At 53.0% G+C, this 13,582-nt stretch overlaps 1 protein-coding gene across 1 annotated transcript in view; it reads left to right on the top strand.

Moving 5' to 3' along the window:
• DENND1C (DENN domain containing 1C) overlaps window positions 1-13,582 on the top strand; it is a 66,000-nt gene that overhangs the window by 17,584 nt on the left and 34,834 nt on the right. The window contains 6 exon segments of the mRNA XM_075577595.1: window positions 488-541; window positions 2,015-2,125; window positions 5,550-5,650; window positions 8,330-8,375; window positions 8,802-8,903; window positions 13,040-13,165. Coding sequence (XP_075433710.1) covers window positions 488-541; window positions 2,015-2,125; window positions 5,550-5,650; window positions 8,330-8,375; window positions 8,802-8,903; window positions 13,040-13,165 — 540 coding nt within the window.

Genomic DNA, 13,582 nt, shown 5'->3' with positions numbered 1-13,582 from the left:
GATTATAGGGCAGAGTCTCCCTCATGTATCCCGTTCATTCTGTAGGATTGTTATAGGGTCTGTGTCTCAGATTATAGGGCAGAGACTCCCTCATGTATCCCGTTCATACTGTAGGTTTGTTATAGGGCCTGTGTCTCAGATTATAGGGCAGAGTCTCCCTCATGTATCCCGTTCATACTGTAGGATTGTTATAGGGTCTGTGTCTCAGATAATAGGGCTGAGTCTCCCTCATGTATCCCATTCATACTGTAGGGTTGTTATAGGGTCTGTGTCTCAGATTATAGGGCTGAGTCTCCCTCATGTATCCCATTCATACTGTAGGGTTGTTATAGGGTCTGTGTCTCAGATTATAGGGCTAAGTCTCCCTCATGTATCCCATTCATACTGTAGGATTGTTATAGGGTCTGTGTCTAAGATTATAGGGCAGAGTCTCCCTCGTATCCCGTTCATACTGTAGGGTTGTTATAGGGTCTGTGTATTTTTCCAGCTGTCCCATTTCATCGTTCCTGATCCCTCTCGACTTCCATCAATCCCAGAAAGTGTGAGTATGGGGGTCTCACACACTGCGGGGGTCTCTCACACACTGCGGGGGTCTCTCACACACTGCGGGGGTCTCTCACACACTGCGGGGGTCTCTCACACACTGCGGGGTCTCTCACACACTGCGGGGGTCTCTCACACACTGCAGGGGTCTCTCACACACTGCGGGGGTCTCTCACACACTGCAGGGGTCTCACACACTGCGGGGTCTCTCACACACTGCGGGGGTCTCTCACACACTGCGGGGGTCTCTCACACACTGCGGGGGTCTCTCACACACTGCGGGGGTCTCTCACACACTGCGGGGGTCTCACACACACTGCGGGGTCTCTCACACACTGCGGGGGTCTCTCACACACTGCGGGGTCTCACACACTGCGGGGTCTCTCACACACTGCGGGGTCTCTCACACACTGCGGGGGTCTCTCACACACTGCGGGGGTCTCTCACACACTGCGAGGGTCTCTCACACACTGCGGGGTCTCTCACACACTGCGGGGGTCTCTCACACACTGCTGGGGTCTCTCACACACTGCGGGGGTCTCTCACACACTGCGGGGTCTCTCACACACTGCAGGGTCTTTCACACACTGCGGGGTCTCTCACACACTGCGGGGGTCTCTCACACACAGCGGGGGTCTCTCACACACTGCGGGGGTCTCTCACACACTGCGGGGGTCTCTCACACCCTGCGGGGGTCTCTCACACACTGCGGGGGTCTCTCACACACTGCGGGGTCTCTCACACACTGCGGGGGTCTCTCACACACTGCGGGGGTCTCTCACACACTGCGGGGTCTCTCACACACTGCGGGGTCTCTCACACACTGCGGGGGTCTCACACACTGCGGGGTCTCTCACACACTGCGGGGGTCTCTCACACACTGCGAGGGTCTCTCACACACTGCGGGGTCTCTCACACACTGCGGGGGTCTCTCACACACTGCGAGGGTCTCTTACACACTGTGGGGTCTCTCACACACTGCGGGGGTCTCTCACACACTGCTGGGGTCTCTCACACACTGCGGGGGTCTCTCACACACTGCGGGGTCTCTCACACACTGCGGGGTCTCTCACACACTGCTGGGGTCTCTCACACACATCGGGGGTCTCTCACACACTGCGGGGGTCTCTCACACACTGCGGGGGTCTCTCACACACTGCGGGGGTCTCTCACACACTGCGGGGGTCTCTCACACACTGCGGGGGTCTCTCACACACTGCGGGGTGTCTCACACACTGCGGGGTCTCTCACACACTGCGGGGGTCTCTCACACACTGCGGGGGTCTCTCACACACTGCGGGGGTCTCTCACACACTGCGGGGGTCTCTCACACACTGCGGGGGTCTCTCACACACTGCGGGGGTCTCTCACACACTGCGGGGGTCTCTCACACACTGCGGGGGTCTCTCACACGCTGCGGGGGTCTCTCACACACTGTGGGGGTCTCACACACTGCGGGGGTCTCTCTCAGAGGAACGTGACAGAGTTCCTCGTGGCTGTACACGTGGACACAATGCTGCAGCTCTATGCCAGCCTGCTGTGTGAGAGAAGGATCCTCGTCACGTCCTGCAAGCTCAGCACGGTAAGCACCCGTGTTTCACTCACATTGTGTCTGTGTTACACGCGTGTTATACTCACATTGTGTCTGTGTTATACCCGTGTTATATTCACATAGCGTCTGTTTTACACCCGTGTTACTCCCGTGTTACATTCACATTTTGTCTGTGTTACACCCGTGTTACATTCACATTGTGTCTGTGTTACTCCCGTGTTACTCCCGTGTTATATTCACATAGCGTCTGTTTTACACCCGTGTTACTCCCGTGTTACATTCACATTTTGTCTGTGTTACTCCCGTGTTACATTCACATTGTGTCTGTGTTACTCCCGTGTTATATTCACATAGCGTCTGTTTTACACCCGTGTTACTCCCGTGTTACATTCACAATGTGTCTGTGTTACACCCATGTTACTCCCGTGTTACATTCACAATGTGTCTGTGTTACACCCGTGTTACTCCCGTGTTATATTCACATTGTGTCTGTGTTACACCCGTGTTACTCCCTCACATAGCGTCTGTGTTACTCCCGTGTTACTCCCGTGTTATATTCGCATTGTGTCTGTGTTACTCCCGTGTTACTCCCGTGTTATATTCACATTGTGTCTGTGTTACTCCCGTGTTACTCCCGTGTTACATTCACATTGTGTCTGTGTTACTCCCGTGTTACTCCCGTGTTATATTCACATTGTGTCTCTGTTACACCCGTGTTACTACCTCACATAGAGTCTGTGTTACACCCGTGTTATACTAACATAGCATCTGTGTTACTCCCGTGTTATATTCACATTGTTTCTCTGTTACTCCCGTGTTATAGTCACATTGTGTCTGTGTTACATTCACATTTTGTCTCTGTTACACCCGTGTTACACCCGTGTTACTCCCGTGTTACATTTACATTGTGTCTGTGTTACACCCGTGTTACACCCGTGTTACATTTACATTGTGTCTGTGTTACACCCGTGTTACATTCACATTGTGTCTGTGTTACACCCGTGTTACTCCCGTGTTATATTTGCATTGTGTCTGTGTTACTCCCGTGTTACTCCCGTGTTATATTCACATTGTGTCTGTTTACTCCCGTGTTACTCCCGTGTTACATTCACATTGTGTCTGTGTTACACCCGTGTTACTCCCGTGTTATATTCGCATTGTGTCTGTGGTACTCCCGTGTTATATTCGCATTGTGTCTGTGTTACTCCCGTGTTACTCCCGTGTTACATTCACAATGTGTCTGTGTTACACCCATGTTACTCCCGTGTTACATTCACAATGTGTCTGTGTTACACCCGTGTTACTCCCGTGTTATATTCACATTGTGTCTGTGTTACACCCGTGTTACTCCCTCACATAGCGTCTGTGTTACTCCCGTGTTACTCCCGTGTTATATTCGCATTGTGTCTGTGTTACTCCCGTGTTACTCCCGTGTTATATTCACATTGTGTCTCTGTTACACCCGTGTTACTACCTCACATAGAGTCTGTGTTACACCCGTGTTATACTAACATAGCATCTGTGTTACTCCCGTGTTATATTCACATTGTTTCTCTGTTACTCCCGTGTTATAGTCACATTGTGTCTGTGTTACATTCACATTTTGTCTCTGTTACACCCGTGTTACACCCGTGTTACTCCCGTGTTACATTTACATTGTGTCTGTGTTACACCCGTGTTACACCCGTGTTACTCCCGTGTTACATTTACATTGTGTCTGTGTTACACCCGTGTTACACCCGTGTTACATTTACATTGTGTCTGTGTTACACCCGTGTTACATTCACATTGTGTCTGTGTTACACCCGTGTTACTCCCGTGTTATATTTGCATTGTGTCTGTGTTACTCCCGTGTTACTCCCGTGTTATATTCACATTGTGTCTGTTTACTCCCGTGTTACTCCCGTGTTACATTCACATTGTGTCTGTGTTACACCCGTGTTACTCCCGTGTTATATTCGCATTGTGTCTGTGGTACTCCCGTGTTATATTCGCATTGTGTCTGTGTTACTCCCGTGTTACTCCCGTGTTATATTCACATTGTGTCTGTGTTACTCCCGTGTTACTCCCGTGTTATATTCACATTGTGTCTGTGTTACTCCCGTGTTACTCCCGTGTTACATTCACATTGTGTCTGTGTTACACCCGGTGTCACAGGAGACCGGCACTAACACCCGGGATGCACTCGCCAGACAGAAACACAAGAGTATATCAAATTAATGTATTGGAAAGAGAAATATCCACAACTACACAGATAAACAGCCCACACACACACACACCCACACACACACACACATACCCAACCGGGGAGAACTGGGGGTACCCGCAGGAAGAGGTGCAGGGACCTCCATGCAGAGATTCCCCCTGTGGTTCCTCCCTGCAGTGCCCTCTGGAACCCGACTCCTGGCACCCGCACTGGAGCTAACACTGCAGCTACACTCCCCACTGGTGCATCAACCTGGAGCTGCAGCTAAAACAGCCCAAGCTCCCCGCTACTGCCACTCCTTCAGCAAACTAGGGGTCTCCCATTTCCACCTTTTTATACACTAACCCAGGGGTGCGCAGGCTGGGGGGGGGGCACGTGAGATTTTTCAGAGGGGGGGGGGGGCGGTTACAGAGGCTCTTGCGCTCTTCCCCCAGGGGCATGTAAATTATCCGCTGGGGGGGTAGTGTGAGGCCTCTGCAACTTTGGAGAGGTGAGGGGTCAGCTTGACGCCCCGCAGAGAGGTGAGGGGTCAGCTTGGCACCCCATGCAGAGGTGAGGGGTCAGCTTAGCGCCCGCAGAGAGGTGAGTGGTCAGCTTGGCAACCCATGGAGAGGTGAGTGGTCAGCTTAGCGCCCCGAAGAGAGGTGACGGGTCAGTTTAGCACCCCGCCGAGAGGTGAGTGGTCAGCTTAGCACCCCGCGGAGAGGTGAGGGGTCAGTTTAGCGCTCCGGTGAGAGGTGAGAGGTCAGCTTGGCGCCCCGCAGAGAGGTGAGGGGTCAGCTTAGCACCCCGCGGAGAGGTGAGGGGTCAGCTTAGCACCCCGCGGAGAGGTGAGGGGTCAGCTTAGCACCCCACGAAGAGGTGAGGGGTCAGTTTAGCGCCCCGCGGAGAGATGAGGAGTCAGCTTAGCGCTCCGCAGAGAGGTGAGGGGTCAGCTTACTGCCCCGCAGAGAGGTGAGGGGTCAGCTTAGCACCCCGCAGAGAGGTGAGGGGTCAGCTTACTGCCCCGCGGAGAGGTGAGGGGTCAGCTTAGTGCCCCGCGGAGAGGTGAGGGGTCAGCTTGGGGGCCAATGTGTTGGTAACCCCCATTCACACGTACACTCAAGTGCACGCATATATGGGACACCCGTTTTCCCGTACACCAGTGTGCTCCTGTTTTATACGTGTTGTACTCATGTTCTAACGGTCGGTGCCGCCCCCGCATTAACTGGCATGTTTTCCCCGTGTTCTCTGCATGTTCCCTGGTAGCTCACAGCCTGTGTCCATGCGTCGGCGGGTCTCCTGTACCCCATGTACTGGCAACATATCTACATCCCAACGTTACCGCCCCATCTCCTGGACTACTGCGGGTCAGAGAACAGCCTACAGTGTACTCCTCTCTCTGTGTCTGTCTGTACTGCGGGTCAGAGAACAGCCTGCAGTGTACTCCTCTCTCTGTGTCTGTCTGTACTGCGGGTCAGAGGACAGTCTACAGTGTACTCCTCTCTCTGTGTCTGTCTGTACTGCGGGTCAGAGAACAGCCTACAGTGTACTCCTCTCTCTGTGTCTGTCTGTACTGCGGGTCAGAGAACAGCCTACAGTATACTCCTCTCTCTGTGTCTGTCTGTACTGCGGGTCAGAGAACAGCCTACAGTGTACTCCTCTCTCTGTGTCTGTCTGTACTGCGGGTCAGAGAACAGCCTACAGTATACTCCTCTCTCTGTGTCTGTCTGTACTGCGGGTCAGAAAACAGCCTGCAGTGTACTCCTCTCTCTGTGTCTGTCTGTACTGCGGGTCAGAGAACAGCCTGCAGTGTACTCCTCTCTCTGTGTCTGTCTGTACTGCGGGTCAGAGAACAGCCTACAGTGTACTCCTCTCTGTCTGTCTGTACTGCGGGTCAGAGGACAGCCTGCAGTGTACTCCTCTCTCTGTGTCTGTCTGTACTGCGGGTCAGAGAACAGCCTACAGTGTACTCCTCTCTCTGTGTCTGTCTGTACTGCGGGTCAGAGAACAGCCTACAGTGTACTCCTCTCTCTGTGTCTGTCTGTACTGCGGGTCAGAGAACAGCCTACAGTGTACTCCTCTCTCTGTGTCTGTCTGTACTGTGGGTCAGAGAACAGCCTGCAGTGTACTCCTCTCTCTGTGTCTGTCTGTACTGCGGGTCAGAGAACAGCCTACAGTGTACTCCTCTCTCTGTGTCTGTCTGTACTGCGGGTCAGAGAACAGCCTGCAGTGTACTCCTCTCTCTGTGTCTGTCTGTACTGCGGGTCAGAGAACAGCCTACAGTGTACTCCTCTCTCTGTGTCTGTCTGTACTGCGGGTCAGAGAACAGCCTACAGTGTACTCCTCTCTCTGTGTCTGTCTGTACTGCGGGTCAGAGAACAGCCTACAGTGTACTCCTCTCTCTGTGTCTGTCTGTACTGCGGGTCAGAGAACAGCCTACAGTGTACTCCTCTCTCTCTGTGTGTCTGTACTGCGGGTCAGAGAACAGCCTGCAGTGTACTCCTCTCTCTGTGTCTGTCTGTACTGCGGGTCAGAGAACAGCCTACAGTGTACTCCTCTCTCTGTGTCTGTCTGTACTGCGGGTCAGAGAACAGCCTGCAGTGTACTCCTCTCTCTGTGTCTGTCTGTACTGCGGGTCAGAGAACAGCCTGCAGTGTACTCCTCTCTGTGTGTCTGTCTGTACTGCGGGTCAGAGGACAGCCTGCAGTGTACTCCTCTCTCTGTGTCTGTCTGTATTGCGGGTCAGAGGACAGCCTACAGTGTACTCCTCTCTCTGTGTCTGTCTGTACTGCGGGTCAGAGGACAGCCTACAGTGTACTCCTCTCTCTGTGTCTGTCTGTACTGCGGGTCAGAGGACAGCCTACAGTGTACTCCTCTCTCTGTGTCTGTCTGTACTGCGGGTCAGAGAACAGCCTGCAGTGTACTCCTCTCTGTGTGTCTGTCTGTACTGCGGGTCAGAGGACAGCCTGCAGTGTACTCCTCTCTCTGTGTCTGTCTGTACTGCGGGTCAGAGAACAGCCTGCAGTGTACTCCTCTCTCTGTGTCTGTCTGTACTGCGGGTCAGAGAACAGCCTACAGTGTACTCCTCTCTCTGTGTCTGTCTGTACTGCGGGTCAGAGAACAGCCTACAGTGTACTCCTCTCTCTGTGTCTGTCTGTACTGCGGGTCAGAGAACAGCCTACAGTATACTCCTCTCTGTGTGTCTGTCTGTACTGCGGGTCAGAGAACAGCCTACAGTATACTCCTCTCTCTGTGTCTGTCTGTACTGTGGGTCAGAGGACAGCCTGCAGTGTACTCCTCTCTCTGTGTCTGTCTGTACTGCGGGTCAGAGAACAGCCTACAGTGTACTCCTCTCTCTGTGTCTGTCTGTACTGCGGGTCAGAGAACAGCCTACAGTGTACTCCTCTCTGTCTGTCTATCTACCTACCTGTGTATCTATCTATCTATCTGTGTATCTAACTATCTGTCTATATCTTCCCTATCTAGTCCCACTTCCCCTCTCTCTCACACTCCCTTCCCCCCCTCTCTCTCTCTCTCACACACTCCCTCTCTCTTCCCCCTCTCTCTCACACACTTCCAGTCTTTTCCCCTCTCTCTCACACTCCCTCTCTCTTCACCTCTCTCACACTCTCTCAGACACCCTCTCTCTTCCCCTCTCTCACACTCCCTCTCTCTTCACCTCTCTCACACTCTCTCAGACACCCTCTCTCTTCCCCTCTCTCACACTCCCTCTCTCTTCCCCTCTCACACTCCCTCTCTCTTCCCCTCTCTCACACTCCCTCTCTCTTCACCTCTCTCACACTCCCTCTCACACTCCCTCTTGTCCCCTCTCACACACCCCCTCTCTCACACACTCTCTCTCTTCCCCTCTCTTGCACTCCTCTTTTCCTCTCCCTCTCTCTCTTCCCCTCTATCTCACACAGTCCTTCTCTTTTCCTCTCTCTCATACACTCCCTCTCTCTCACACCCTCTCTGTCTTCCCCCCTCTCTCTCTCACACTCCCTATCTCTTCCCCTCTCACACTCAACGCTCACTCTCTCACTCAGTGCCCCCATGCCGTACCTGATTGGAGTTCACAGCAGTCTGATGGAGGTGAGTGCCTCCTCTGGGTCATCGGTCAGATGAGCTCAATCTAATGGACGTGGTGTCACTTATGGAGGGAAAGGTTAGAGATCAGTCAGGGTGGAGTGAGAGTTTAGAGGTCAGTGGTTATCTCTGTCATAGAGGTCACCTCTCCTAGGGTCAGTGGTTAGAGGGGTCCCTGCGATAGAGGTGACGTCTTTCCTAGGGTCAGAGATGAGTGGTATCTTCTGTGGTCAGATGTCAGTGTGGTCACTGTGAGAGAAGTGACCTCTTTTCCTGAGGTCAGAGATCAGTGTGGCCCCTGTGTTAAAGGTGACCTCTTTCCTGGGGTCTGGGGTCAGTTCGGTCCCGGAGTGTTGGAGGTGACCTCTCTCTCGTGGGGTTAGAGGTCAGCGGGACCCCTTGGACGTTCTCTGACCTGTCTCTTTCCCGCAGAGAGTGAACAGTAAGAGTCTGGAAGATGTCGTGGTATTCAACGTGGACACAAACAGCATGGAGACCCCATTCCAGGATTTACAGAGCCTGCCCCCCGACGTGGTGAGAACTACTCCTAATACCCCACTGTGACAACTGCCCCACCCCCTGAATATTCAGAGCCTGCGCCCTGATGTGGTAAGGACTGCCCTTAATACCCCACTTCAATTGCCCCTTATACACTACTGTAACTGCCCCTCCCCTCTGAGCCTGTGCCCTAATGTGTTAAGAATTGCCCCTAATACCCCACTTCAGTTGCCCCTTATACTCTACTGTAACTGCCTCTCCCCTCCTAGCTCACCACACACACAGGCAGAAGAGAGCTGTGTGGCATTGAGTCCAATCCCCTCTCCCATACAGGGTGACATAGTGTCTCCTTGTCACATTGTCACCCTGCCGGGCGTGACACATAGTGACACGGTGTCGGTGGTGCACATTGGATACTTCCTGATCACTGTCATGTCCTGCTGGGATGTCACCACTCTGACTTCCGACCCAGGAAGCAGAGTGAGAGCCAGGCAGAGTAACATCAGGGCATGATCCAGACTCGCAGCAGTCTGAGGTAACAATGTCACTAGGCCTCAGGCAGTAACCCCACAACAATGGGACTAGGCCTCAGGCAGTAACCCCACAACAATGTCACTAGGCCTCAGGCAGTAAACCCACAACAATGTCACTAGGCCTCAGGCAGTAACCCCACAACAATGTCACTAGGCCTCAGGCAGTAACCCCACAACAATGTCACAAGGCCTCAGGCAGTAATCCCACAACAATGTCACTAGGCCTCAGGCAGTAAACCCACAACAATGTCACTAGGCCTCAGGCAGTAACCCCACAACAATGTCACTAGGCCTCAGGCAGTAACCACACAACAATGTCACTAGGCCTCAGGCAGTAACCACACAACAATGTCACTAGGCCTCAGGCAGTAACCACACAACAATGTAACTAGGCCTCAGTCACTAATCCCACAACAATGTCACTAGGCCCCAGTCACTAATCCCACAACAATGTCACTAGGCCCCAGTCACTAATCCCACAACAATGCCACTAGGCCTCAGGCAGTAATCCCACAACAATGTTACTAGGCCTCAGGCAGTAACCCCACAACAATGTCACTAGGCCTCAGGCAGTATTCCCACAACAATGTCACTAGGCCTCAGGCAGTAAACCCACAACAATGTCACTAGGCCTCAGGCAGTAAACCCACAACAATGTCACTAGGCCTCAGGCAGTAAACCCACAACAATGTCACTAGGCCTCGGGCAGTAATCCCACAACAATGTCACTTGGCCCCAGGCAGTAATCCCAAAACAATGTCACTAGGCCCCAGTCACTAATCCCACAACAATGTCACTAGGCCTCAGGCAGTAACCCCACAACAATATCATTAGGCCTCAGGCAGTAACCCCACAATAATGTCACTAGGCCTCAGGCAGTAATCCCACAACAATGTCACTAGGTCCCAGGATGTAATCCCACAACAATGTCACTAGGCCTCAGGCAGTAACCCCACAACAATGTCACTAGGCCTCGGGCAGTAATCCCACAACAATGTCACTAGGTCCCAGGCAGTAATCCCACAACAATATCACTAGGCCTCAGGCAGTAACTTTACAATAATGTCACTAGGTCCCAGGCAGTAGTCCCACAACAATGTCACTAGGTCCCAGGCAGTAATCCCACAACAATGTCACTAGGCCTCAGGCAGTAAACCCACAAAAATGTCACTAGGCCTCAGGCAGTAAACCCACAACAATGTCACTAGGCCTCGGGCAGTAATCCCACAACAATGTCACTTGGCCCCAGGCAGTAACCCCACAACAATGTCACTAGGCCTCGGGCAGTAATCCCACAACAATGTCACTAGGTCCCAGGCAGTAATCCCACAACAATATCACTAGGCCTCAGGCAGTAACTTTACAATAATGTCACTAGGTCCCAGGCAGTAGTCCCACAACAATGTCACTAGGTCCCAGGCAGTAATCCCACAACAATGTCACTAGGCCTCAGGCAGTAAACCCACAAAAATGTCACTAGGCCTCAGGCAGTAAACCCACAACAATGTCACTAGGCCTCAGGCAGTAATCCCACAACAATGTCACTTGGCCCCAGGCAGTAATCCCAAAACAATGTCACTAGGCCCCAGTCACTAATCCCACAACAATGTCACTAGGCCTCAGGCAGTAATCCCACAACAATGTCACTAGGCCTCAGGCAGTAATCCCACAACAATGTCACTAGGTCCCAGGCAGTAATCCCACAACAATATCACTAGGCCTCAGGCAGTAACCCCACAACAATGTCACTAGGCCTCGGGCAGTAATCCCACAACAATGTCACTAGGTCCCAGGATGTAATCCCACAACAATGTCACTAGGCCTCGGGCAGTAATCCCACAACAATGTCACTAGGCCTCGGGCAGTAATCCCACAACAATGTCACTAGGCCTCGGGCAGTAATCCCACAACAATGTCACTAGGTCCCAGGATGTAATCCCACAACAATGTCACTAGGCCCCTGTCACTAATCCCACAACAATGTCACTAGGCCTCAGGCAGTAACCCCACAACAATGTCACTAGGCCTCGGGCAGTAATCTCACAACAATGTCACTAGGCCTCAGGCAGTAACCCCACAACAATGTCACTAGGTCCCAGACAGTAACCCCACAACAATGTCACTAGGCCTCGGGCAGTAATCTCACAACAATGTCACTAGGCCTCAGGCAGTAACCCCACAACAATGTCACTAGGTCCCAGGCAGTAATCCCACAACAATATCACTAGGCCTCAGGCAGTAACCCCACAACAATGTCACTAGGCCTCGGGCAGTAATCTCACAACAATGTCACTAGGCCTCAGGCAGTAACCCCACAACAATGTCACTAGGTCCCAGGCAGTAATCCCACAACAATGTCACTAGGCCTCAGGCAGTAATCCCACAACAATGTCACTAGGCCTCAGGCAGTAACCCCACAACAATGTCACTAGGCCTCAAGCAGTAATCCCACAACAATGTCACTAGGCCTCAGGCAGTAACCCCACAACAATGTCACTAGGCCTCAGGCAGTAACCCCACAACAATGTCACTAGGCCTCAGGCAGTAACCCCACAACAATGTCACTAGGTCCCAGGCAGTAACCCCACAACAATGTCACTAGGCCTCAGGCAGTAACCCCACAACAATGTCACTAGGCCTCAGGCAGTATTCCTCCGTACATAAGGATGGAGTTGTACAATCCTGTAGCCAATGATAACTCTGGGAAATAAGATGAAAGCAACAGCGTAAGGCTGCGTCCATAGGACTGCAGCCGTGCGGAGGCGCGCAGAGGCTGAGGGAAAGCGGGTGCTTTCCCTGGCCTTGGTCCGCGCGCCGTCCGGGGGCATGTCGGGGAGGGAGGGGGGGGGCTGTGCCGTCACGGAGCTGGTTCGTCCTCACTGCGGAAGCGTAAGCGAGCCCCTGCTAAAGCCGCTCTCATTGCGGCTGCAGGGGCTCACTGCCGAGCAGCAGCGCGCCTCAGCACGGGTCAGCGCATAAGCGCTGACCATGCCCGAGGCCTTACTTTTCTCTCTCAGAAAGGGTTGTCAGTATCACTTAGGCCTCGCTTACAGTCCCGGCGAAGCAACGTCATCCGTCGCCGGGGCGATTTCTGCCTATAGTGTTAGAGTCAAGAAACAGTAACCGGGGGGGGGGGGGGGGCGTGGCTGTGAGCGGTTCGCCCTCATTGGCTGAACCGCTCACGTGCCCGCTGACGTCACGCTGCGGCCGCTGGAAGAAAAAAAAACCATTTTCATTGACTTCCAGAGATCGTGACCAAACCGTCGTTCCTGTCCCTACTATAGGGGCACGTGACGGATTCAACACACTTGTTTTGACGCGACGCCGGGCCTATAAGCGCGGCCTAAGTGTTTATGTACCAGGACAGCCAAGGACACATATAAGTCACTACGGCTCTCATCGGCAGCACGCAGGAACTTCATGTTGATCTTCTTGGAGCGCCCGGCTCGACCAATATTTCGTTGCAAATGCTGTGTAAGTGATGACAGAAAAGGTCGCTGTGTTTCTCGCAGCAGTTGGCGCTAAAACCTACAACGCGTTAAGAGACTTGTTGTTTCCAGATAAACCAGCACCCGGGCCCCTACACGTACCGATTTGATATACTGAACGATTACCAAAGTGTCCCCCCTCCCTCTCTAGGTCGCCCTCCTGAGGCTGCGTCTGGGGAAGCAGTCCGCTCTGATGGGGGACGGGGTGTCTCGCGCGTTCCTCGGGGCGCAGGCTCTGCTGTTCGGGGGCTACCGAGATGCCCTCGTCTGCACCCCGGTATGCGACAGGGAACCGGCGTGGGGTTACCGCCCCCAAAACCAATGCCACTTATCTGGTCTCACGCTCAGTCCAGATTCCTGTTCTCTATAAATCCCTTTTTCCTAATCCGGTGTCACTCCTGATTCCTGCTGCCTTTCATTCCTTTCACTGATTCCGGTGTCACTCCTGATTCCTGCTGCCTTTCATTCCTGTTTCTGATTCCGGTGCCACTCCTGATTCCTGCTGCCTTTCATTCCTTTCACTGATTCCAGTGTCACTCCTGATTCCTGCTGCCTTTCACTCCTTTCACGGATTCCAGTGTCACTCCTGATTCCTGCTGCCTTTCACTCCTTTCACTGATTCCGGTGTCACTCCTGATTCCTGCTGCCTTTCACTCCTTTCACTGATTCCAGTGTCACTCCTGATTCCTGCTGC

Source organism: Ascaphus truei, chromosome 20 (genome assembly GCF_040206685.1).
Source record: "Ascaphus truei isolate aAscTru1 chromosome 20, aAscTru1.hap1, whole genome shotgun sequence".
Lineage (NCBI taxonomy): Eukaryota > Metazoa > Chordata > Amphibia > Anura > Ascaphidae > Ascaphus > Ascaphus truei.
This window is presented reverse-complemented; position numbering and strand designations above follow the sequence as displayed.